The sequence below is a fragment of the Typopeltis vanoorti genome, chromosome 24 (genome assembly GCF_054136105.1).
Source record: "Typopeltis vanoorti isolate ZY-2024b chromosome 24, IOZ_Tvanoo_1.0, whole genome shotgun sequence".
Classification (NCBI taxonomy): domain Eukaryota; kingdom Metazoa; phylum Arthropoda; class Arachnida; order Uropygi; family Thelyphonidae; genus Typopeltis; species Typopeltis vanoorti.
The window spans coordinates 25,412,356-25,437,840 of record NC_143572.1 but is presented as its reverse complement, the minus strand read 5'-3'; the positions used below and the strand labels follow the sequence as shown (position 1 = coordinate 25,437,840).

Here is a 25,485-nt window from a genome sequence, read left to right as displayed (position 1 = left end):
CTTAATCCTTGTGTGCCCTCCATTACATAGTGTCTAAGATTGATGTTCCTTAAGAACTCAAGAAATTCATTCTCCTTATTCCTTGATGTTGTCTCTTCATTCCAATCAATACTGCAGTAGTTCTACAATCACTCATTATGATCTCCCTTTGCCTATACATTTCTTTGTCTCCACCTTCTATACTCCCTGATCTGTAGCAACACCCCACCAAATATCTCATTCTCTCAACCTCCACTTCACACCATACTGATTCAAAACCACTACTACTTTTTTTCTCCTTGAATCTCAACCTTGCAGGGACATAATTTCCTTGCTGTCATCAGCACCTCCCCCCCCCCCATTCTTTCTTGCCTTTTCCTATCTTAATGAAAACATCATATCCCTCAATTTCTATTCCCATCAAGATGTCATTCTCAACCCAACAGTGTTTCACTTATTCCAACTATTTTCAGGCACATAAACTCAATCAATGCAACAATTTCATCTCCCTTATTTCTGACACTCCTGGCATTCATAAATAAACATAACAATTCATTTCTTGGTCTATAACCACTCCTGCTCATATTATCTCCCATTTGTGACTTTTCCTTATCTGCTCCTGTCTACTTATCTTCTGCCCCACATAGCTTCAACCCTGCCATGTATTCCTGACCATTCCATTCTTACTCTTTGGATTGTGCATGTATACGGATGGAATTGATCTAAGTGCATTCATTACTGCTTTCAGAATCAACTCTCCTTATACTGTGCCCACCTGATCTTTCACTTCCATTGATCCAAATGTTTGCATCACTCATTAAACTTCTTTCTAGCAGCAACCTTCTGAAATGACTCACTCCAAAACCATTCAAATGCAGTCTATTGCTCCTATGCAGTGCCATTCATCTCTCAAACTCATTCCACACATTCACAAACTGCACTCCTTTCTCTTCACACATTTCTGCTAACATTCCATTCAAGATCTTTGCTCTCTGCTGCAAACTCATCACTGTCATATCTCGGCAATACACAAACTAACCTTCCCACACTATCGTCTTTAACTCTCCTCAACAAATTGCTGATATTCAATCTCACATTCTTCCTATGCACAATCAAATTATTCATCCCAATCACAACTCTTGCATGCTTACATCTCATATCTAGTGTCTCAATCACCCCGTTCATTCTCCCTCGTGGAAAACATACCTTGCACACCCTCTCATTCATGACAGAATCTCCATATAGTGCTATTCTTGAGTCATACGCTACATCTTTCTCTCCACTATCGTTCTTTTTATTCTTCTGCACTCTTCTGTTCATATCCATTACATCTAGTTTCATTCTTTACATTTCATTCCTCATCTTAATAATTTCATTTTTGCATTCCAAAATTGCTACTGCTATTGCTTTGTCAGTTTCTTCCACAGTCACACTGGCTCTTGCTTTGTCAGTCAGACATACATCCACTTCTGTAATTACATCCAGTTATCCTTTTTTAATAATTTTCGTATTCACAATCACATTCTCCACACATATTCTCGTGTGGAGAATGCGACTCTTCTGGCTATAGTCATACAACCATCACTGCCTTTCACCTGGCATTCTTCACTTCTGGTTCCCGACTTTCATTCAAATCACTGCAATACATTAACATATCACACTTTCTATAGATCATCGGCCTTGACTTATCTGTTTAATAAGAGTCATACAACAGCATAAATCTGAAAGGAGTGGAAGGAAGGAAAGTAAAATTGTGCCACTTCACAAAGATGGTGATAAGGATAAGGCTACAAATTATAGGTCGATCTATATGAGGATGGTCTGAAAAGTTCTCGGTCTAACAATGAAAAAAAAAATGAATTTATAATTTCAAAAATTTTTTTTTTTTCAACATAACCTCCCTTAAGACTAATATAGTGGTTCTCAGTACGATCTGCAAAATACCCCTCTACAGCTGTAATCACTTTTTAATTCGAAGAGAAACGCTGATCAGTGAGGAATAGTTTTGGGAAGAGATAGAAGTCAGAGCGAGTCAAATCTGGGGAATATGGTGGATGTTCCAACAATTCATAGTGCAGATCCCTTAATTTTCCCATTGCCAAAAGACCTTTGTGGGTAGGTGCATTGTTCTGATGAAAGATGATTTTTTCCTTCTGCAAACCAGGTCTTTTCTCACAAATTTTTCATCTAGTCTGGTTAAAAAATTGGAATAACATTCCCCGGTTATTGTTTTACCCTTTTCAAGATAATTAATAAACAAAATGCCTTTAGCATCTGAAAACACCGATGCCATGACCTTTTCTGCTGATGGAACTGACATTGTCTTCTTTGGCGCTGAACAACCAGCTTGTCCACTGTTTGGATTCTAGTATGCAACGGTGAATCCAAGTCACATCCATAGTAATAAATTGATGCACAAAATCAGTTTTATTCTTCTTAAAATGCTCCAAGCACTGTTCAGAGATTTTCATGCGAGTGCGTTTTTGATCTGCCGTGAGCAAGAGCAACACCAATGTTGTGCAAAGCTTTTTCATATGCAAAATATATCCTACACTTTCTTTTGAAATGCCTATAGTCTGAGAAATTTCATATACTTTGCCTTGCAGGTCATCCAATACCATATTGTGCACTTGATCAATAATTTCTGGTGTGGATCATCTTCAAGCCTGGTACAGCCATGTTTAAACTCGGGAGCCCATTTCTTAATTGTCAGAAATGCAGCCTGGTTTTGTTCTTCCTGGTTATACTACTACTTCTTCCTAGAAAGATTTGGTCATCTATCAGAACTAACTGGTCAGAACTAACCAGGGCAGATGTGGCTACCTATATAGATAGAGACTGTCAACCACCCTTATTGTGATTGTTCCCCCATGGCCCAAACAATTACTCATATTGTGAATAACTGCTCAAGGTGCCAATTTCATGGCAGTGGCCTCTAGGACATCCACAAGGTGACAGATGACGCCCTTGATTGGCTTTCTAGACTGTACATTGACCTGCAGCTGCTTTTTATTCCTTATGCCATAAGAAGTGTGTGAATAAATAAGATATACAGTAATCCCTCGATTAGTGTGCCCCTGATAATGCGTCATTTTTTTTTCGATACCCAAATTCGATTAGTGCGCCTATATACATCTTAAAAATAAATGTTACAGATTTTAAAAATTTTCTATCTATACATTTTTATGGCTAACTATTTTAAAAAATCACTCACCAGAATGAAATAAAATAATTTAGTTATCGATTTAAAACATTTTACAAAGTTATTTTTAATGGCATACTACACTACTTCCATGTATACTATGTTCCAAATTTTTACTGCCAAATACAACTTCTCTCATACAACCTATGGACCAGGGGATTATCGCAACCTTTAAGGCATACTACCTGAGAAGAACATTTAAACAGGCAATAGAAGCAACATCTGGTGAGAATTATATGCCATTAGTAGAATTCTGGAAGAAATTTATTGTTAAATCTGCTATTGAAAATATTCATCAATATTGGAATGAAATTACTGCTAGCAATATGCGAACAGTTTGGAAGCACATTCTTCCACATTGTGCAAAAGATTTTGGAAGATTTTCAAATGAAATGGATAATGTTGTTGAGGAAATTGCCAACATCAGGCATGAATTGGGTTTTGATGAGATTGACAATGATAACGTCCAAGAGTTAATTAAATCTCATTCTGAAGAATTGAGTGATTCCGACCTGATAAATTTAGATGCACAGCGGGAAGATCCCGAAGAATATGAAGAAAATTTAACCACTGATAGTCAGCCAAATGAGATTTCACAGAAACAATTTGAAAATATTTTTTGTACAATCAAAGTTTTTAAGCAGCAATGCTTATAGGCAGACCCTGATGAAGAGAGAAGCAGTAAAATTTGCAGAAGAGACAATAGGGCCATACCGTCAGTTGTATGAAAAAAAAAGAAACAAAATGCCCACCAAACTACATTAGCTCAATTCTTTGTTAAGAAGTAGAATAGTAAAATTTACATTCTGAATATGTTTTATTGTCTTTCAGCTTCATGGTTTTCCTTTAACTATGCCCTGAGACATACCTTAATTCTTTTATAAAAAAATAAGGTTCTAAAAAGAAATTTGTGGAACGAATTATGGTTTTTTCCCATAGGTTATTATATTCGATTAGTGCATTTTCAATTAATGTGCCTGTTTTAAGGAACGCATTAGGTGCACTAATCGAGGGATTGCTGTAAATGATAAATGGATGGACAGTAAAAATAACAAGCAGGGACCAGATATGTGAAAAGTATTATTATTATTATCATGTGAATTCTATCCACAAAACCTCTTGTACTGAGTCACATGGAGACTAATAATTAAATTATCTAGTTCCTTTATTCTAGAGACCAAACATGAAACTTTTTCCTGCAATTCAGGCCTCCAATAATCAGGGATCGAAAATAATCTACCACCTCAAGGTTTTCACAAACATCCACACCCCTGTAGGATTCAAATCTGCTGCTGACATAGTGGGTATTACCCATCAGCAAATGAGGCCAGCTGTATAAGATTAGGACTAGAAAAGTGACAAATATGGTCATGAAAGACAAGGATATTAATGCAAACAGCCATAAAAAAAAAAAAGTGTGTTCTGAAAGAGCATTCTTGCATATTAACCATTCATTATCAAAACAGAGGGAAAAAAATTTGTAACGAGTCCAAATACCAAATTTCTATAAAATCAACTCAACTAGTGTCCCGGAATAACTAGACAGACAGAAAAACAATGATATCAAAATTGGAGATGTTAATGTCAGCTCTTTGCTTTATGCGGATGATGTTATACTTCTAAATAAATCCGCTACAAGTCTGCAAGATTCTCTGACTAAATTGAATAACTGTTGTAATAGATATGGTATGAAGGTCAGCAATAAAAAGACAAAGACAATGAAAATAGGCAGAATCATTGAAAATGTCAACTGTGTTGTGAATGGAGAACGTGTGGAACAAGTAAAACATTTCAGCATACTTAGGCACGATTTTTACTGAAGATGGTAAATTAAATATAGAAATAGACAACAGAATCAGCAAAGCTGGTATGGTAGGAAGCCAATTGAATAAATTCATATGGAATAAGAGAGAAATTAGTCGGAACACTAAATTAGCTGTATACAAGACAGTGTTGAAACCAGTTTTAACTTATGGATCTGAGAGCTGGGTCAGAAGTAAAACACTTGACCAAAGACTAGAGACCGCAGATATGAGAGTCCTGAGAAAGATTATAGGTATGAACAGATCGCATCAATGGCAATATCATATTAAAAACAAGGATAATATGGCAATATCATATTAAAAACAATCATATTAAAAAACATGGATGCTGACATTGTCAGCATCCAGGAATGCGTTAGCAGAGCTAATCTCAGGTGGTATGGTCACTTAAATAGAATGGGCGAGGAAAGATTAGCAAAACAAGTGTTCTCTGCCAGGTTGGCAGCAAAACGACCCAGAGGAAGATCAAGATATAGGTGGATTGATATGGTACAAAGTGCCTTAGATGATAGAAATATAAGATCTGATAATGTTGGAGTCTTGACAAGTAACAGACTGATTTGGAGGAAAATTGTAGATAGGAAGTTAGTAATGATGTAATTTTTTCATGTAGTACTGTCATATCCTGTACACCCCTTGAGGGTAAATGGCATGAATTTGATGATGATGATGATGACAGAAAAACAAATCTAATAGGTGCATATACATTTTGTGAAATTTAAAAATTATACAATATTAGAAAACATTGGTCAGATGGGTAGAGTAAAATCCAACAGAGTTCTTTTGCCATGTGGTTAAGTAAGCAGAATAAGAAGGGTAACAGTTATACATAATGACAACAACACCCTTTTGTAATAATAATGTATTTTCAAGACTCAACAAAGGGTTTAAAAAATGAACATTCATGCTATTGGCTGTGCTGCTCATGTTGTTCATAAAGTGTACAGACAAGTGTTGATATTTTGCCTATTGATATTGAAACAATTGTAAATAAAATATAAGTATTTCCACATTTACACCATGAGAGTAGAGGAATTTAAGAATTTCTGGCATTTACAGAAATTGAATACAAGCGTGTTCTAGGTGGTGTACAAACAAGATGGTTATCATCACAACCAGTTGTGAATAGGATTATTGACATGTATGATGGACTTAGATCTTACTTTATATCACAGGATAAATGCCCTACATTGTTGAAATCATTTTTCAGTAACCAACAATCAATACTTTGGCTCCATTTCTTGCAAAGCCAGCTGAAAATATTCTCAGCAACAATAACAAAAATAGAAAGGGAAAATATTTCAGCAACTGAAGTGGTAGAAGAATTGGAATTGCTCAGACAGAAAATTACAAATAGGAAAGCTGAGAACTTTCAAACATCATGATTCACGGAGGGGCGCTAGCGTCGCCGTAGCACGTGGCGGTGAATTTGAGCTGTGCAGAAGAAAGTGATTTTTAATCGGTGAATAGTCCGCTTTTTTCCCTGTTTTTCTACGTTTTTGAGTGCTAAATTGTTTCTCTGAATACGAGTGTACTTCAGTGGTTGTTTTTTGGAAGTTAGTTGCTGTCGCGATATAATATATTTTGGTACCGTCGGAATCGAACGCGTAACGGTGGAAGACAAAACGAAGCTAAGTTACTGTATTTAGTTATATTTCATTTTATTTAATTATATTTAGTACTTAAATGTTCTGATGTTTGTACTTTTTTTCCCTCTTATTTATTAATTGAATAATTATTAAAGATTACGCTACTCGGCAGTAAGGAATGATGGTGGATTCAGCAGCAGTCGCAAGTGGCGTAACGCCAAGTCCTCCGCCATTTAAGAACTCAATTATTAGCAATATCATAAGGGACTTTGTGGCATGCAGTACTTGCGGCATGTATGCGTCTCGGGAATTACATATGTGGCTTGTTAAAGAGAGTGGAGAGCGTATGTGCGCAAAATGCAGGCAGTTGGAGGAAATAAGTACATTAGATATATCGATATCCGACTTTGTTGCTCCAGGAACGGGGAATGAATGTAGGAAGACAAGTAGTATGATAGGAGAGAATGAGAAAATAATAGTTGATAGTGTGGAAGGTGTGAGTTACTGTGGAAGTTTAGGAGATGGTTTTGTTTGGGAGAGTGAATTTAGATTAAGAGTGACTGACCTGCAGAGGGAGATAGATGAGTTGAAAGAGGAGGTGGAATGTCTTGTGAATGAGAGCAGAAGTATGAAAGATAAGATTAGGAGAATGGAAGAGATAAATGCAAGGCGAATCAGAGTAGGAGAGAGAGAGAATTTAGGGAGTATGAGTGAGAGGTATGGGGGTGCTAGAAGAGGAGAGAATGGAAACAGTAGAAGAGAGGGAATGAGAGAGAGGTATGGGAATGCTAGCAGACGAGAGGTTGGAAACAGTAGGAGAGACGGAATGCGAGAGAGATATGGAAGTGCTAGAAGAGGAGAGAATGGAAACGGTAGGAGAGATGGAATGAGAGAGAGGTATGGGAATGCTAAAAGACGAGCGGATGGAAACAGTAGTAGGAGAGACAGAATGAGAGAGGGATATGGAAGTGCTAGAAGTGGAGAAAATGGAAACAGTAGGAGAGAGGGAATGAGAGAGATGTATGGGAGTGCTAGAAGAGGAGAGAATGGAAACAGTAGAAGAGAGAGGTATGGGAATGAAAGAAGAGGAGAGAATGGAAACAATAGGAGCGAGGGAATGGTAAGAGGTATAATGTATGGCGACTCAATGATCCGTGGTATTCAAGATAGGATGCGTGAGGAGTGTTTGCCAGGAGGAACAATAGAAAGGGTGGCTATGGCAATTAAGAGAGGTGAAAGGGTGGATGAGATGATTGTGATGGTAGGAACGAATGACTTGAGTGGTAATGTAAGTCGGGCAGTGAGAGATATGAGATTTTTGCTTGAGACTGTACGGAAGAAGACAGAGAGAGGAAAAATAGTGTGCGTGTTGCCTAGGTATGATAATGATGAGCTGAGCAGAAGAGCGGTGATATTAAATGGCATAATAGCGAGAATGTGTGACAAGAGAGGACTGGTATATGTGGATGCTTGGAGTGCGTTTGAGGAAAGAGAGGAGTTGTATGGGAGAGACCGTTTACATTTGAATGAGGAAGGACGTAGGCATCTGGAGAGATTGCTGTTCTGAACGAGTCAGTGTGTCCCAGGGAGGATGATAGCAGGGGTTGCCTCTTGTGGGAATGGATACTTCGGAGAAGGGAGACAATGTCAGTTAACACTGAGCCCAGTGGAGTCTAGAAGGGATAATGCTGGGTATAGAAACAATGGCATTTATATGCTGTATACTAATGCCAGGAGTACACGGAATAAGGGAGAGGAATTGGTGGCGCAGATAGCATCAGCCTGGCCAAAATTATTGCGATCACTGAGACGTGGTTGACAGAAGGGAATATAAAAACAGGAATAAAAGTCGCTGGGTATAGCATTTTTCGTCAGGATAGGAGGGGAAAACGTGGTGGCGGGGTGCTGCTTATGATAAGTGATGACCTATGTCCTCTAAGAGTGGAGAATTTGGAAGGAAGTGAGACAAATGATTTTGAGAGCATATGGTGTGAGGTAGAGGTAGGCAAGACAGGATATTTAGTAGTGTGTTGCTACAGACCCAGGAGCACAGAGGATGGGGACCAGGAGATGTTTAGACAGCTAAGTTTGGCAAGTGCAAGAAGAATGATTGTTATGGGAGATTTTAACTTCAGTAGTATAAATTGGAGAGAGGAAGATGCATGTAACAATAGGGGAATGGAATTTCTAGAATTCTTGAGGGACAAATGTCTTAGGCAACATGTAACAGAGGGAACAAGAGGTTCAAAAATTTTGGATTTGGTTATAGCATCAGAAGAGCTGATAATAACTGAGTTGACGTCTCTCCCACCAGTTGGAGAGAGTGACCATGTGGTGTTGACTTGGAAAATGAATACACATGCAGGAGTATCAAAGAGACGGGAACTTATGTGGAATTATAAGGCAGGTGATTATAATAGTCTTAGACGTCAACTTCGGGAAGTTTCATGGAGGGAGGAATTGGAAGGCCGGGATATCACCAGTGCGTGGGAAATTGTGAAAGAATATTTCTTATCAGCAATGGTAAGTTGTATACCACGAGTGAAGAAGAGGACGCAATTTGGAGTGAAGTGGATGACAAACAATATTAAACAGGAATTGCATGCGAAAAAGAGGCTATGGAAGAGATATAAGGAGACGGGTGAAGAGATGCATGAGGAATATAAGACACAGGCCAGAAGAGTGACTAGTGTGGTAAGGAAAGCGAAATTGGAATATGAGAGGAGATTGGCCCTAAGATCCAAAGAAAATCCTAGGGAATTTTTTAGCTATGTGGCCAGTAGGAGGAGAAATGACTGTGGAAGAATGATATTGTGGGATAAAAATGGGAATAGAGTGACTGATGCAGAGGACATAGTGGAATTGTTCAATGAACACTTTATTGGAGTATTTCATCCTAGAGGAGTCAGTTTTAATGCTAGAGGGATAGGACTGGTACGAGTTCTGGAGGTAGAGGAGGAGAGTGTGTTTCAGATACTGAGTACTCTGGATGTCAGTAAAGCTGTGGGACTGGATGGTATTTCGCCACGAGTTTTGAGAGAATGTGCTAGGGAATTGACAGTACCTTTAACGTGGCTTTTCAATGAAAGTCTGGCTTTGGCAAAGGTGCCCAGGGAATGGAAGGAAGGTAAGATAGTGCCATTGCATAAGGGTGGTAACAGACTAGAAGTGTCTAATTATAGGCCAGTCTGTGTGTCATCAGTAGTTGTTAAGATCTTGGAGAAAGTAGTGAGGGACCGTGTACAGCATTGAGCAGATGAGGGTAATGTTATCTGTGAGAATCAACATGGATTTGTGAAAGGACGCTCTTGTTTTAGCAATATGCTAGCCTTTTATATTAAAGTTACAAGAACATTAGATGAGGGAAAGGCATATACTGCAATTTTCTTAGACTTGGCGAAGGCATTTGACAGGGTGCCACATGATAAGCTGATATTTAAGTTGCAGCACATGGGTCTGGATGTCAGATTGGTCAACTGGATTCAGGATTGGCTGTCTGATAGGTATCAGAGAGTTGTGTATGGTGGAGCAGTTTTCAGGAGGCAGAGGGTTACAAGTGGGGTCCCACAGGGCTCAGTACTAGGACCTATATTGTTTAACCTTTATATCAATGACATAGCCAGTGGATTGCAGGGGGATATTCAGTTGTTTGCGGATGATGCGAAGCTGGGAAGGATTATTAGTAATAGTGCAGATGTGGTAGCCCTGCAAGAGGATTTAAATAAGCTAGATAGATGGGCAAATGAATGGGGGTGTCAGTTTAATGCAGCAAAATGTAAGGTCTTGAGGTTTGGGAAACATCGATGGGATGCTGCATACTCTATGGGAGGAGTTATACTGGAGGAAGTAGGGGAGACAAGAGATCTGGGGTTGATGATTGATAGAAACCTGAAGTTTAGGGGACATATTGCAAAGGTGGTGAAGGTAACACAGAGGATTGCTGCTATTATGAGAAGGACACTGACCTGCAGAGCTAAGAGGGTTATCATTCCGTTGTATAAGTCTCTGATCAGACCACACTTGGACTATTGTTCTCAGATTTAGTCCCCAGGATTTGAAGGGGATAAATTAACTGTGGAAAGGATACAAAGACGGATGACAAAGATGGTTTCAGGACTGTACAAGGATAGTTATGAGGATCGGCTGAGAGAATGTGGACTGCAGAGTTTGGTGGATAGAAGAAGGAGAGGTGATATGATTGAGACTTTTAAACTGTTGAGAGGTGGTTACAGGGTTGACACTGGGGAGTTCTTTCGCTTGGTTGATCAGCGGGAAGGAGTGATGACAAGAGGCCATCCCTGGAAGTTACGAAAGGAAACTGTGAGCAAGAGGATAAGGAGTGGTTTCTTTGTGTGGAGGGTGGTTGAGCCGTGGAATGCATTGCCTGATGGAGTGGTGGGAGCGAGAACAGTCAGTGAGTTTAAAGAGTGGTATGATAAACTTTGTGTTTCTCAGGGGGGGACCTCCCCTCGATGAGTCTTGACAGACTTTATGTCTTAGGAAGGACCTCCCTCGATGAGTCTTTTGACTCCTTGGAGGCCTGAATAATAATAATAATAATAATTTAGCATCAATTATTTCAGAGTTCAAAGATGAGGGCGTCTTTGATGAAAAAGAATTTTTAGACACTACAAATTTATTTTATGATACTTTCCTTGAATATTTAAGCAAATGAACTTATCATTTCCAGCCAATGAAAGCATTTCACTGGATTAAGTTGCAAACTCCACTATCTTGGGCTGAAGTTGCAAGCTGCCTAAAAGCAAACATGTTGACTGCAAAATATACAATATTCTTGATGAAGATGAATTATTTGATAAAGTCAGTCATATAAATAATGTTGTGAACTCCAAGATGGAAGATTGAAAGGACACAAACGATGAAGTGGACAAAAAGTGGTATGACATGTATAAGGTGCTCCAAGAAAAAAGCATTCACTACAAAAACATACTGCCAGTTGTTGTGTTTGTTATGGCAATCACAGGAACAAACATAGCTGTAGAGAGAATTTTTTATCTCATGAGTTCTTTGTGGTCTGATGAAAAGAACTGCTTCAACACCAAGACTGTGAAAGCAATAATTGTGATCAAGACATCCTTTGACATTTCGTGTATTGACTTTTACAAGTGCATTTTGAAAGACCTAACACTTTTGGAAGAAATAATGTCTTCATATAAATATAATAATAATCATAATGCTGATACTCCATAATTAGAATGCATACTTTAGTCCTGTGTAATATAATTATAATTATATGCTATTCCATTTTTATGTAGAGTGTACCAGAAGTGTCCCGTTTATGTCCCTTTTTTTAATTGCAGAAAAATTCAAAATGTCCCTTTTTTTGTTTTGAAAATCTGATCACTCTACCATACACTATCTCAAGCAAATACATGTATGCTGATGACTTAACGATCTTACACCAGTCTACCTCCTTTGCCAACCTGGAAACACCTTGAACACAGACCTAAACATCCTTGAAGAATACTTCAAGCAGTGGTGCCTGAAGTTAAATCCAACAAAAACTGTGTCCCCAGCATTCCACTTAAACAATGTAGATGCAAACGACACCTCCACCTCTCTTTTCTGTGGCAAATTGGTAGAACATGAGCCTCACCCGAAATACCATGGAGTGAACTTGGACAGAAGCCTAACCATTAAAAGGCACATAACCAACCTGTCCAACAAAATTAAAACAAGAAATAATATCATTTCAAGGCTTGCTGGAACAACCTGGGGTTGTGGGGCAGAAGTCCTATAGTCATCTGCACTAGCCCTCGCATTCTCTGCAGCAGAATACTTTGTCCCCATCTGGGAAAGAAGTGCGCATACTAACATCATAGATACCCAGCTAAATTCTGCATGTGTACAATTGGTAATGGGACACTGAGAAACCCCCCCCCCGCTTCTCTTGGTTGCCTTTCCTATCCAACATTTTTCCACCAAATATGCAGAGAAGATAAGCCTTGATTAGACTTTAAAGTAATGAGCAACCTGCTCCTGCCCCTTGCACCAGACTCTCGAAAATCCACCTAGACTGCAGCTAAAATCAAGAAACCCTTTCTTGTACACAGACAAACTCTCTTCAGCTGCACTACCATCAACATCTGACATGAGGAGAGAACACTGGTCCAACAATCTTCCAACAATTGGCTTCCTGGTTGAAGATCCTCCATAGCCTAGTTTTGCTCTTCCTATGAAGATTTGATCATCTGTCAACAGGATCAGAACTAACCAAGGCAGATGTGTCTGCCTACTACCCAAATGGAAACTGTCAGGCCATCCTTATTATGACACTGTATCCCCATAACCCAGATGATCACTCATATTGTGAATAACTGCCCAAGGTGCCAATTTCATGGTAACCTCCAAGACATCCACAGGGGCAACAGATGAGGCCTGGATGCTTTCTGGACTAGATATTAACCCAGTGGCTCTTAACCTTTTCGAAGTCACAGAACACTTTTAATTATAAGAAAAATCTGAGGAACACCAAAGGCACTAGAGTCATAAAACTAACAATAAAAATATGCATGGACTTGTCTTTTATAAAAATGGGACTTATTTTAATGCGATACTTGAGCTTGTTGGCTTTTGCAGATATTTCAGCAATATCAGGTTTAATATGTGATATAGCTACCTTCATCTCTTTGTCCATATCAATAAGTCTTTTACGTTTTTAGCTTTTATTATTATTATTGTTATTACATGACACCTCCAGGGAATCCATGGACTCATCGAGGGAGGGTACTTGCTCTACACCTCTCTGTCTCCATCACCAACTCCATCTACAATAAACCGCATCTACACCAATGCCATCTATCGCTGACCACCACCACCAGTATTTTCACAGACAATCAGAAACATCCATGCCCACGGCGGGATTCAAACCCACAGCCTTTTGACTGGAGAGCAGATGCGCTAACCACTCGGCCAGCCAGGTCGGCATTATATTGGTTAATATTGAGAAACCGAGCTCACACAAATATGATATTGAAAATTGTAACAAAATTTTCAGTGCCCTTGTGGAGAGAGAGCTGGGTATTTGGCTTAGACAAAAATCCAAAATTCCTCATGAGTTATTTCAGAGAATTTCATTTTTAGAGTATGATCCGTTGACAAGTTAACTAATTGTTCTTCTTATTGTAATGAAAATTCACAACTTGATGTATTAACTGTGCCAAATGGATTTTGTATCCAGTCATAATTGTGTGTACTTAAGGAAGGAAAGTAACTTGAAAGCCCTTTGGTCGGAAAGATCTGGGTTCGATTCCCGTCACTGATGTGAAGAACCTTTATCTGGTCGCTTTCGACTAAAGGTGAATTAGCTGGTCTCATACAGAGATAGAGGATTTTTTCACCCAGAAACTCAGGTTTTTCATCCTCCAGAACAGGCAAACCGGCCCTGTGAATACAAATGGATTACAGTCATGAATACGTCCCAGCCATATGCCAGTCGTGAGCTCGGATAAAATTGGGGGGGTTGGGTAAAGCAATGGTGAACTACCCTGTACAAATCTCACCAGGAATACTTTGTGGGCAATGCCTAGAAAGTCATTTACAGTCAGAAACGACTGAAAGGGAAAAGGCAAGTACTTGAAATCTTTTCTTCCAATATTGCTAAATGTTCTGTTATAACGGAAATAATTCCCTCGACATTTTTATTATGGAGTGAAGGAAACATATCTACTGTATTTTTGTTCTGATATGTGGTTTTTCCAAAGAGATACTTTTTTCTGAAAAGCTGACAATTTGTCAGTGGGTGTCAAAATATTTTCATTTTTCCCTTGGATACTTGTATTTATGCTATTTAAGTAATTAAAAATATCAGCTAAATATGCCATTTTAGCACACCAAATATCATTTTGCAGACATTTTACAAAATCATCTGTACCTTCATTTTGATAAAAGGCCAATAATTCATTTTCAAGGTCTAAAATTTGGAATAGTACTTTATACCTGGATTACCATCTTATTTCAGTGTGCAAAAGCAAAGATTTGTATTTGGCTTCCATAGATATCCAAAGTTTTTTAAAAAGGCACGCTTTTCTTTCATGCTTACAAGGTGATCAGAATACATTATGAAACTTATGGATACAACTACAGCGTTAAAGTAAAACTTTAGTTTAATATAAGCCAAAATATACACTCAATGTTTCGGCCTTCACATTCAGGTCATCTTCTGGAGTATATGTATACACACACTCTGTCCAAAAAGAAACCGAACTTTTCAAAAATAGAAGAAACTAGTGGCGCCACCTCTTGTATCTTTTTGTTGTTGAAAGCGGCAACCTTCATTAGTGTTGTGCCAACTGTTTATGACATCTGTTTCATTAGAAGCCGAGTTAAAGTGCCAAGAGCGACAGTGTGTTTTGACAAACGGTCGGAAAATGAGTTTCAAACAGAGAGCTGTGATTGACTTTTGTGTTAAACTTGGTAAAAGTTTTTCCGAAATGCATCAGATGCTTCAAAAAGCATACGGTGATGAATGCTTATCCTGTACTCAAGTTTACGAGTGGTTTAAGCGATTTCAAAGTGGTCGTGAGATGCTTGAGGATGCCGAAAAGCCAGGCTGTCCAAAAACTGGACTGAGCGAAGTTAACATCCTAAAAGTGAGTGATTTCATCAAAGAAAACCTGAAATCATCCATGAGATTGATTGAAGATGAATTGGGGATTCCAAAATCAACTGCGCATAACATTTTGACTGAGAGTTTGGGTCTTCGTAAATTGAATTTGCAATTGTTTCCCCACAAGATGACCGACAACCAAAAAATGTATCAAATTGAACACTGCAAGAACCTCATTAAAACCACTCGTAAAGATTCAAACTGACTTGAAACGATCTTAGCTGGTGATGAAAAGTGGTGTTTTGAGTATGAGCCTGAAACAAAGCACCAGAGTGCTGAGTAAAGCCCACCAGAAGAGGGGCATCTGAAAAAAAATTCGCTTGGAGAAGTCAAAAGTAAAGACAAAGTTAATTTGCTTCTACGATTCCGAGGGCATTATTCACAAAGAATTCATTATGCCTGGCCAAACGGTCAATGGTGAGTTTTATCTCAAAGTTTTGAAGTGATTGATAGCAAGAATTCGTCGTATAAGCATGAATATTATGATGCAGGCAGCTGTTCACTTTTGCACGATAATGCACCATCTCATCGTTTGAACATTGTTAGAGTTTTTGAGCAAAAACCAAGTTTGTGTGTTGGATCACTCGCCAAATTCACCTGATTTAGCACCCTGTGACTTCTTTCTCTTCCTCTGACTTCATTTGCTGATGAAAGGAAAGTGATACAACACCACTGAAAACGTGTAGCAGTAACCATGACCCTCAACAGTATCCCAAAAAACCGATATAAAAACTCATTTAACGAATTAATTGACCGTGCGAAACCCTGCATCGAAGCTGAGGGAGAGTATATTGATTGAAATAAATGATTTGAATAATTATAATTGGCCTGTGTTTTATTTTCTATCAAAAGTCATCCTTTAATCATTGATTAAAGTCATCCTACCATAGTCATTTTTCCTCTTACTTGCTACAACATAATGAAAAAACTCTTTTGGGTTTACGCCTGTTTGGCTAATTCTCTCTCATGGTCTGATTTGGCCTTCCTTACCATACTAGTCACCCTTCTTCCTTGCACTTTATACTGCTCATGAGTATGCTGATTACTTTTTTCTTTATATTTCCTCCACAGTGTTTTCTTTTTTGTAGCTCTTGCTACTTGCAGAAATAGAGAGGTTATGATTCCACTGTATAAGTACTTGATCAGGCCTCATATGAATTATTGCACACAGATTTGGTCGCAGGGATTTCATGGTGACGAGGATATGTTGGAAAGGGTCCAGAGAAAATTCACAAAGGTAGTCAGTGGTCTTTGGGACGTGGAGTACGAGGATAGATCGAGTGAATGCAAGTTGCAGAGCCGCATGAATAGGAGGAAGGAGGGGGGGGGGATATGATTGAGACATATAAGCTAGTCAGGGGTCATTATCAGACCGACATAGAAGAGATTTTTCATAGAATGGGAGATGGGAGTAGAACAAGAGGCTACTGCTGGAAACTGTATAAGGAGGGTGTGAACAGAGGAGTGAGGAGTGATTCCCGGTGAGTGGAATGCAATGCCTGAGTGTGTTGTGGGTGTAGACACAATGAATCAGTTTAAAGCATGGCTGGATGAGCATTGTGTGCAACAGTGTGTGCCTCCCACGACAAGTCTCTGACTCCATGGAGGTCAAATGTTAATAATAATAATAATAATATAAATTAGGAAAAACTATTATAGAAGTGTACCAAGACCTAAAAAAACGTTTATGCAATGAGTGTCAAGGTACTCTCTGGTTTTCAACATTTAAAGAGGGAAGAGAGTCCCTGGAGGATGAACCACACCGTAGACATTACTATCGAAGCTGCTGGAATTATCCATAGTGAATTTGTTCCTGAGGGTATCATTACAGCAAATGGTGAATATTATTTAGGAGTAATGCGATGTTTGTACACCTGCATACGACATGTCATGAAAGAACTGTTCCACAACCACAAATAGTTTCTGTTGCACGACAAGAAGGCCATGCACTGTGATCCATGTGATCAGACATCCCCCCCCCATCATTCACCAGATTTGGCTCCTACAGAATTGTGGTATGACCCCCAGACACTGGAGGAGGTTCCCATTCAGGATTCCCACCATGCCTTCAAACACATGAATGACAGATGTAAATCTTGTGTGGAGCTGGGAGGGGGGGGGGGATTATTTTGAATCTGTGCAATTGACAATTCCAAATATAGTTCTTTGTTTTGATATAATAACTGTTGTCTCATTACTTAACAGGCATACTGTGCATATATATATTTTGAGAAAAGTTTTTTTTGTTATTTTCATTACCTGTTGTAGAATGGGCAATACGGGTGGATCCTGCTGCTGAAGAAAGTGAATTACCATTAAAATGTAAGCATATGATGAGAGCCCCACTTTGGAACTGCTAACTCCAGAGTGCTAAATAAAAAAAATAAAACATTTTATAAAGAAAACATTTTTGCCAATAAAAGGTTTGTGATATGTAATACACAGCCTCTCCCAGGCAAGCTAACCCCATATACCCACAATCCCATATCTCCCATTTCCACAAACAGGGATCTAGCACTTCAGACAAGTATTACTGCCTTAGACAAACCCCAAATGCCCAACCATATCCCTACACAGCAGATGTCTTTCAATGACTGATGAAACATCATTATCGAATTCATTACATATACCCTCAGGAGGTGTACAGGATTTTATGATAGTACTACATGAACAGTTACATCATTACTAACTTCCTATCTACAATTTCCCTCCAGATTAGCCTGTTATCTCTCAACATTCCAGTATTATCAGATCATACATTTTTGTCTTCTAAGGCACTTTATCCTGTATCATTCCACCTACATCTTGGTCTTCCTCTGAGTCTTTTTCCTGCTTTCTGGCAAAGAACACTTGTTTAGCAAATCTTTCCTCTCCCATTCTGTTTAAGTGGCCATACCAGCTAAGATTAGCTCTGCTAACACATTACTGAAAAATGTTATGTTCTTTCCTAATATCCTCATTTTAATATGGTACTGCCCTTTCTCAGGACTCTCAATATCTGTGGTCTCCAGTCTTTGATCAAGAGTTTTATTTCTAACCCAGCTCTCAGATCCATAAGTTAAAATTGGTTTGAACACTGTCTTGTATATAGTTAGATAGTTTAGTGTCTTGATTAATCTCTCTCTTAGTCTTAGTAAATTTAATCATTTGACTTCCTACCATACCAGCTTTGCTAATTATATGTCTACTTCCAAATTTAATTTACCATCTTCACTAAAAATTTTGCCTCAACATCTGAAATATTTTGCTTGTTCTATAGGTTTTCCATTTAGGATGCAGTTGATGTTTTCAAAGTTTCTGCCTATTTTCATTGTCTTTGCTTACCTGATTTTCATACCAAATTTATTATAGCAGTTATTCAACTTGGTCAAGGAATCCTGAGATTAACATCTCCAACTTTGATATCAGGTTCAAAAATGCTTTCCTTAATAATGTAATCCCAAGGATCTGCATACCTGGCATCAAAACATCTTCCTATACCTCCTTCAATTCTAACTGCTGATTTACAACTGAAATAGAGACTATGTATTGCTAGAGACTATGAGGCAAAATTTTTAGTGAAGATGGTAAATTAAATTTGGAAGTAGACATATAATTAGCAAAGCTGGTATGGTAGGAAGTCAAATGATATAATGCCCAATTTAAACCATATAACTGGAGCATTTTGAACAGCTTTCCTCTTGGCACCTTGTTATATGCCTTTTCCCGATCTATAAAACTTAAATACAGATCCTTGTTATATTTCCATGATTTCTCAAATATTTGTATTAAAGTGAAAATCTGATCCTGACAACCTCTAATTGAACTGAACCCAGCTTGTTCTTCTCCGAGCTTCTCCTCCAAATTTTTTCTTAGCTGTTTTTCAAGAATACTCATAAATCTTACCAGAACACTCAGTAGAGAAATTCCTCTATAATTCTCACATCCAGCTTTATTCCTCTTTTTATAGAAGGGTATTATGAGCACTCTACATCAATCATCTGAAAATAAACCCTCTGACCAAGCCTTCTGAATTATGCAGTGGAACCATGTAAAATGTTTATACCTCCATATTTTAGCATTTCTGGTTGAATACCATCTACTCTAGCTGACTGCCCACATTTCAGGTTTATGATAACTTTTTCTACTTTAAGTACGGATATATATTCCAGATGGCATTCTGGTTGAGTGTTTTCTACCACCATGCTGTCACTAATTATTTCATTTAGCAATCTTTCAAAGTAATTATTACAGACATCAAGAATATCCTTATCCTCAGTTTTCATGTACCTTTTATCATCTCTAATTCCTTTTACAGTAGTCTTTATTCCATTTCTAAGCTTTTCAATGGCCTCCAGAATATTTCACCACCTTTCTGATATTTATTTTCAATGTTCTTACCAAAGCCTTCCCATGATTTTAGTTTAACTAATTTTACACAATGCTTTGTCTTTTACATTTTTCTCTGTATTCCCTAAGAGCACAAGGTGACTTACTTGCCAGAAACATTTGATATGCTTTCTTCTTTTCCTTGACTGCCTCTTTAACTTCCTGAGTCCACCATGGAGATCTGATTTTTCTATCCTTGCAGATTATCTCATCAGATGCCTGTCTGGCTGAATCAATCCAAGTTTTCTTTAGGGATTGCCACTGAATCTCCCAAGTTTGGTTCTTATTTTCATACTCTTTCCATTTTTCTTGAACAATGTTTGTGTATTTTAGTCTCCAGTTCACATCTGAGAGCTGGTCAACTTTTATTCACTTTAAAGCTTTCTTACATGTTCTTCTTTTCAATATGAAATTCAATTTTATTTTGTGATGGGGAATGTTCAGAAGATTCTGAAAATCATTCAGATCATCCATACTGCAATAGTAACAAGAAGGATTACAGTAAATTTCTAAGTGGGGAAATCTGATTAAAGAGAATTCTAGCTTCATAGTTTATGATGTTCATGATTACTGATTCATTCTCTTTATCCGGTCTAAGAATAATTACATTTGTATTATGGTGTGCTTTTTTAAAGTGCCTCATTTTCCAAGGCATTTATATTACTAATGTAACATAACTGCCTTGGAAAACAATACAGATTTGGAAAACAAATCATAGCCTCATATCCTGTGATATAACAACAGTGTCAAATGGAATGACCTGGGGAGTTTTATGCCTTTTTTTCATGGTCAGATTTCAAATTATCATTTTTGCTCTCCTGATCCAAACATCTGCAGTGAACTAATAACAAAAATAATTTCCACTGAAACAAGGGACTTTTCGCCACTCCACTGCAAATCCTTATCCTTCATCCAAGCCCTGGTTCTTTAAAAAAATGTGCATCTTAAATAAAAACTCCAGCTTCTCATTCTGCTTACACTACAGACTAAAACAAATAAAAAAAAGTTATCAACAACTCCAAAGCTGACTTCATAAGAATGAAATGCAGTTATGCACAACAGCCTTAATGAGGGACCAGAAGGCTTGACTGACAGTTAAGTAGTGTGGGCAAGCTTACTGATTCCCTCATCCCTTGTTCCCACCCTCTCACATCCTGATGGTAACAGCAACCAAGAATAAAACAGACCTCTTGGCAACCATATGTTCGCCAACTGTTATTTAGACAACAAGGCCTCTTGCACTGCAACAAACTGCCAATGCATTCCTCTTCTGATGTCTTTCTTCAGAAGGATATAAAAAAAAAAAAAAAAAAAAAAAAAAAAAAATCCTGATTAATCATAATACTAATAAGACTCCTCGTCCAGATAGTATTCCTCTGGCTATGCTCAAAAGTCGTACCCCAGAATTCACTCATACTGTACTGCCTATGTAAGTTGTCATATTAATCAGGTATCTACCCAACAGCATGGAAGCAGGCCTTTATCCAGACTGTATCAAAAAAGAATGACAAAAATCAACCATCAGACTATCATCCCTTGCTCTCACCTTGATACTTGCAAAAGTGATGGAGAGGTCATCAACAGTGGGTGTCTTCACCAGCTGAAGATCCATCCATTAATTAGTGATCACCAGTTTGGATTCCACCATTCTACAGCAGATCATGCTAACCTTACCCACCGTTGACAGTAATCTTAGTTAGTCAACATCAGTGCATAGAAAGCCCATAAAAAGATTCAGAGGAGCCCATGTGATTGATCTTGATATTTCAAAGACATCTGATCATGTTTAGCATTGGGCTTCCTGAACAAATTGCAAACTTATGGTCTCCCTACTGTGCTTTGTGATTGAATTGCCAATTTCCTCTCTGGTCATTCACTGCATGTGATAGAAGATAGCTTTCCCTTATCAGATTTCTTTATTAGTGCTGGAGTACCCCAGAATTATGTACTGCAATTCATGCTATTCCTCCTCTACATCAATGATGACCTTCTCCCTCTCTGACTTCAAATCCTATTCATAGTTTTGCTGATAACAGTACTCTCGATTGCTTTTTCTCATTTGAGAAACCCTGTAGTACTTAATATCTTCCATAACCAATGTGAGAACCGTTCTTTGGAACACTCTCCTTACAGTGATCCAGTGCTTCCCAAACTTCTGGATGTCAGGGCCCCCTTTGCAAAAATTAAAATATTTCATGCCCCCCCCCCCCTCAAAACAAAATCATAATAGAGAGATATATTATTATAATATTTATTGTATTTATATTCAATACAAAACATACACAGCGAATATTGCAAAAATCAAATGTATATATTACATTTTTTGCCTCTTACCGTTTGGTTCTGAAGACGATGCAGGCTGTTCTGGTAAAATATGAAATACTGTCCTTTTTTTTCAGTCTGTTTCTGCTTCTGATTGTTCACGGGAATTTTTTTTATTTTTTTATCAGCCACTTATCCATCTCAGGATTAAATTTTTTTAACGTAGAATAGATCAAATAATATCACCACTTACCGATACTGGCACACCACAGACTGATAACATGAAATTAGTGAATATTACCTGAATAAGGGAATTCCCGGACCAGGAACATTTTTCTCTTTTGTGACTTTTCTCCCTTTACAGTAATTAAGCCTAACGCGAAACAGATAGCAAAGGCAGGTTATTAAAACGTGCATATGATTGGTGCGGTATTAACAAAAGATCGCGCAACCGAAAGATAAAAGCATAGCTGACAATTGAGTTGAAATGCTAACTCTCTTCAACCGAATTCCATATGTGAAACTGCCATAACATTCATTATATATATATATTACTTAGTTTTAACACTTTTACGAATTTTAACACATTCGGTTGAATTTTATTGCTGCTTGCGAAATCGAACTCACACACATCTAATGAATAATAATAGTTTTTTGTTAGATACTCTGTTTGCCCATGCAACATATGGTTTTGTTTCAGTCTATATAGCATAGTTTCTGTATGAGGGGACATGTGATTCATTAACTGGTGTGTTTTTATCCAGTTGTCTCTAATTGCACTATTTGTTGAGAAATATATTACACAGACTCCTCATACGTTATTCACTGGCATAATAAAAGTACTTGTTTTTATTGCCTCTGCAGTATAGTGTTCTGTTTAGGGAGGGCGTGTTGTTTACCACTGCAAGCGAGTTACTATCTCCCCACATGAACTTGTTTAAGCTTTTTTCCATGTGTGAAGTATATGCGAAACTTTTATTGGTAACAGAAAACTAGCTCGAATAACAGTGATAATATAAAACGAGTTTTGATATGTATATAAAGTCAATATCAACAGTCTCTGATTACGAACGCATGATGAAAGGGACAGGAAGATTTGGTGCTTCCCTGGAGAGCATTCAAAGTAAATAGAATTAACCACTGCTTTGAAATGAAACATATGAATAAGCAATATTTACTAATATTCATTAAGCGTCGAAATACGCAGGAAGCAAAGTTTGTGAACCAACACCAGTGTGTGAATTTTTCCATTAAAATATAAAAAATAACAAAAAAGAAATAATAAATAATAAAAGTTAAAGACGTTTCTTTTAAAATAAAAAAAAAATCTATTTAGTCTTAAAACATTTTAAATTTGTTTTCATTATTTCACAGCCCCCCCCTCAACAAAACCTACGGCCCCCAGTTTGGGAAGCGCTGTGATAGAAGATAGCTTTCCCTCATCAGATTTCTTTATTAGTGCTGGAGTACCCCAGAATTATGTACTGCAATTCATGCTATTCCTCCTCTACATCAATGATGACCTTCTCCCTCTCTGACTTCAAATCCTATTCATAGTTTTGCTGATAACAGTACTCTCGATTGCTTTTTCTCATTTGAGAAACCCTGTAGTACTTAATATCTTCCATAACCAATGTGAGAACCGTTCTTTGGAACAATCTCCCTACAGTGATTTTCCCACTGAGTACAATCCCTAACTCTTTAAGAAACATATCAATAAATTTAAAAAAAAGCTTCAAAACACTATACCAAAAATCCAACCACACTTGCTGTAGTTTGACTATCAACTTATCATGTGCTAATCTATCAAAAGTCTTTGATCTATCAATATCAACACAGTATACCCTACTGTTGCCATCTCCTTCATCCAATGCATCTGTTATAAGTAACAGATGCATTGTTATAAGTAGATTACTAAAACATGACTTCCCCCTTAGCAAATCCATGCTGTCCATCAAACATAATACCACTGTTGTCAACTCAACACCTGACAGAAAGATTGGCCTATAATTTGATGCTTGAATTCTGTCTCCTCCTTTATGAAACATTAGAATCTTGATTTCCTTTCACTCCTTTGGAACTAGACCCAATGTAAGACTCATAATAAACAAATATGTAAAGCAGAAGTTAACACCCCAACACATTTCTTCAAAATAAGTGGTGACATATCATATTCCCACCATTATTACCATCGAGTTTGCTGAAATTTCCATATATCTCTTGCTCGCTCAGAGTTAGTCGGTCCTCCTATTCATCACTCACTGCTGTACTGCTGTCAAATACTTTCCACAATGTCACATTCGCAAGGATGAAAGACCTTTATGAAGTGCTCTTTAAATATCTCAGCTATATTCTATGCAGCAATTGTCCTTCTGTCTGGCTACATATCAAAAGAACTGCCTAGATTTATTTTATTTAATTTTTTTTATTAGCAAACTACTTCTCATACTGCTCTTTTGATACCTTACCAATAGTCTCCCTCATTGCCTATTCTTTGTACTCCTCGTGAAATTGATTAAATGCTCCTCTTATGTTGCCTCCCTAATGCCTTCATTCTCTGTATTCAAACTTAATTTCTTCATTCATCCATTTCACAACCACATATTTATCCTTCTGACCAATGGAATATATTTAGACATTGCTTCCACTAGATAGTTCTTACATACACCAATTCAGCATTGATCTCCTTTCCACCCAACTCCTCATTTTATGTTACAGCTGCAAGCTGCCTCCTGAGCTTTTCTCATAATCACCAATCTTGTAGTTCGACATATACTCTTTCCTCAGAAGTCCTCACATGGCTGGCAACCACTCATGTAATTACTTCATGGTCACACTTACCAATTGGAGGGAGATTTGATACCCCTTTATAATAAAATCCTCTGATGAAATAATCAAATCCAAGACCCTCAATTCCCACTTGCCCTCAATTACAAACTGTCTCTGGAAGCTATACATCAAAAACTCGAGAAATTAATTTTCTTTATTTCTTGGTTGCTATATTATCATCCCAATCTATATTGCAGTAATTAAAATCACCCATAATAATCACCATTTTCCTATTTGCTTGGCTAGTTTGCTCATACATTTCAGGGTCACTACTCTCCATGCTACAGGGGGGCACAGCAGCATCTGACAAAGTATTTCAATCTATTCACCTCTATTTCACACCATACTGCCACTATCCCTCCTCCCTTGTAGGTACATGACTATTTTTCTATCATCAATAGCATTCCACCTCCCTTTTGACCCATTCTATCTTCACGAAAAACATCATACCTTTCTATCTCTATTTTCCTGTCAGGATGTCATCCTCATTCAACTGTGTCTCACTTATTCCAAACATTTTTGGGTGAAAGCCAAAAATTATTGGAATAATGAACTCAATCAGTGCAACCATTTCATTTCCCTTGTTTCTGATACTTTTAGAATTCATACACAAAACAGCTCATTCCTGGATTTATAACAAGTTTCACTGCTACCACGTATTAGATGCAACTTCTCAATATCTTCCTGAAGTCATTTCTTTTTCTCCTTACTCATCCCAGAACCTTCTTCAAGTCCAGATATCCATCCCATTCCATTTTTGTTCACTTACTCTTTGAGCATTAACCTTTGTCCCCCTGTGTTTAC

At 37.8% G+C, this 25,485-nt stretch overlaps 1 protein-coding gene across 13 annotated transcripts in view; it reads right to left on the bottom strand.

Moving 5' to 3' along the window:
- LOC150093031 (terminal uridylyltransferase 4-like) overlaps positions 1–25,485 on the bottom strand; it is a 621,373-nt gene that overhangs the window by 103,298 nt on the left and 492,590 nt on the right. For all 13 annotated transcript variants that reach the window (XM_090413455.1, XM_090413456.1, XM_090413454.1 and 10 more), the window contains one exon: positions 17,482–17,592. In XM_090413455.1, the coding sequence (XP_090269581.1) occupies positions 17,482–17,592 (111 nt within the window). The remainder of the gene's footprint in view (positions 1–17,481; positions 17,593–25,485) is intronic.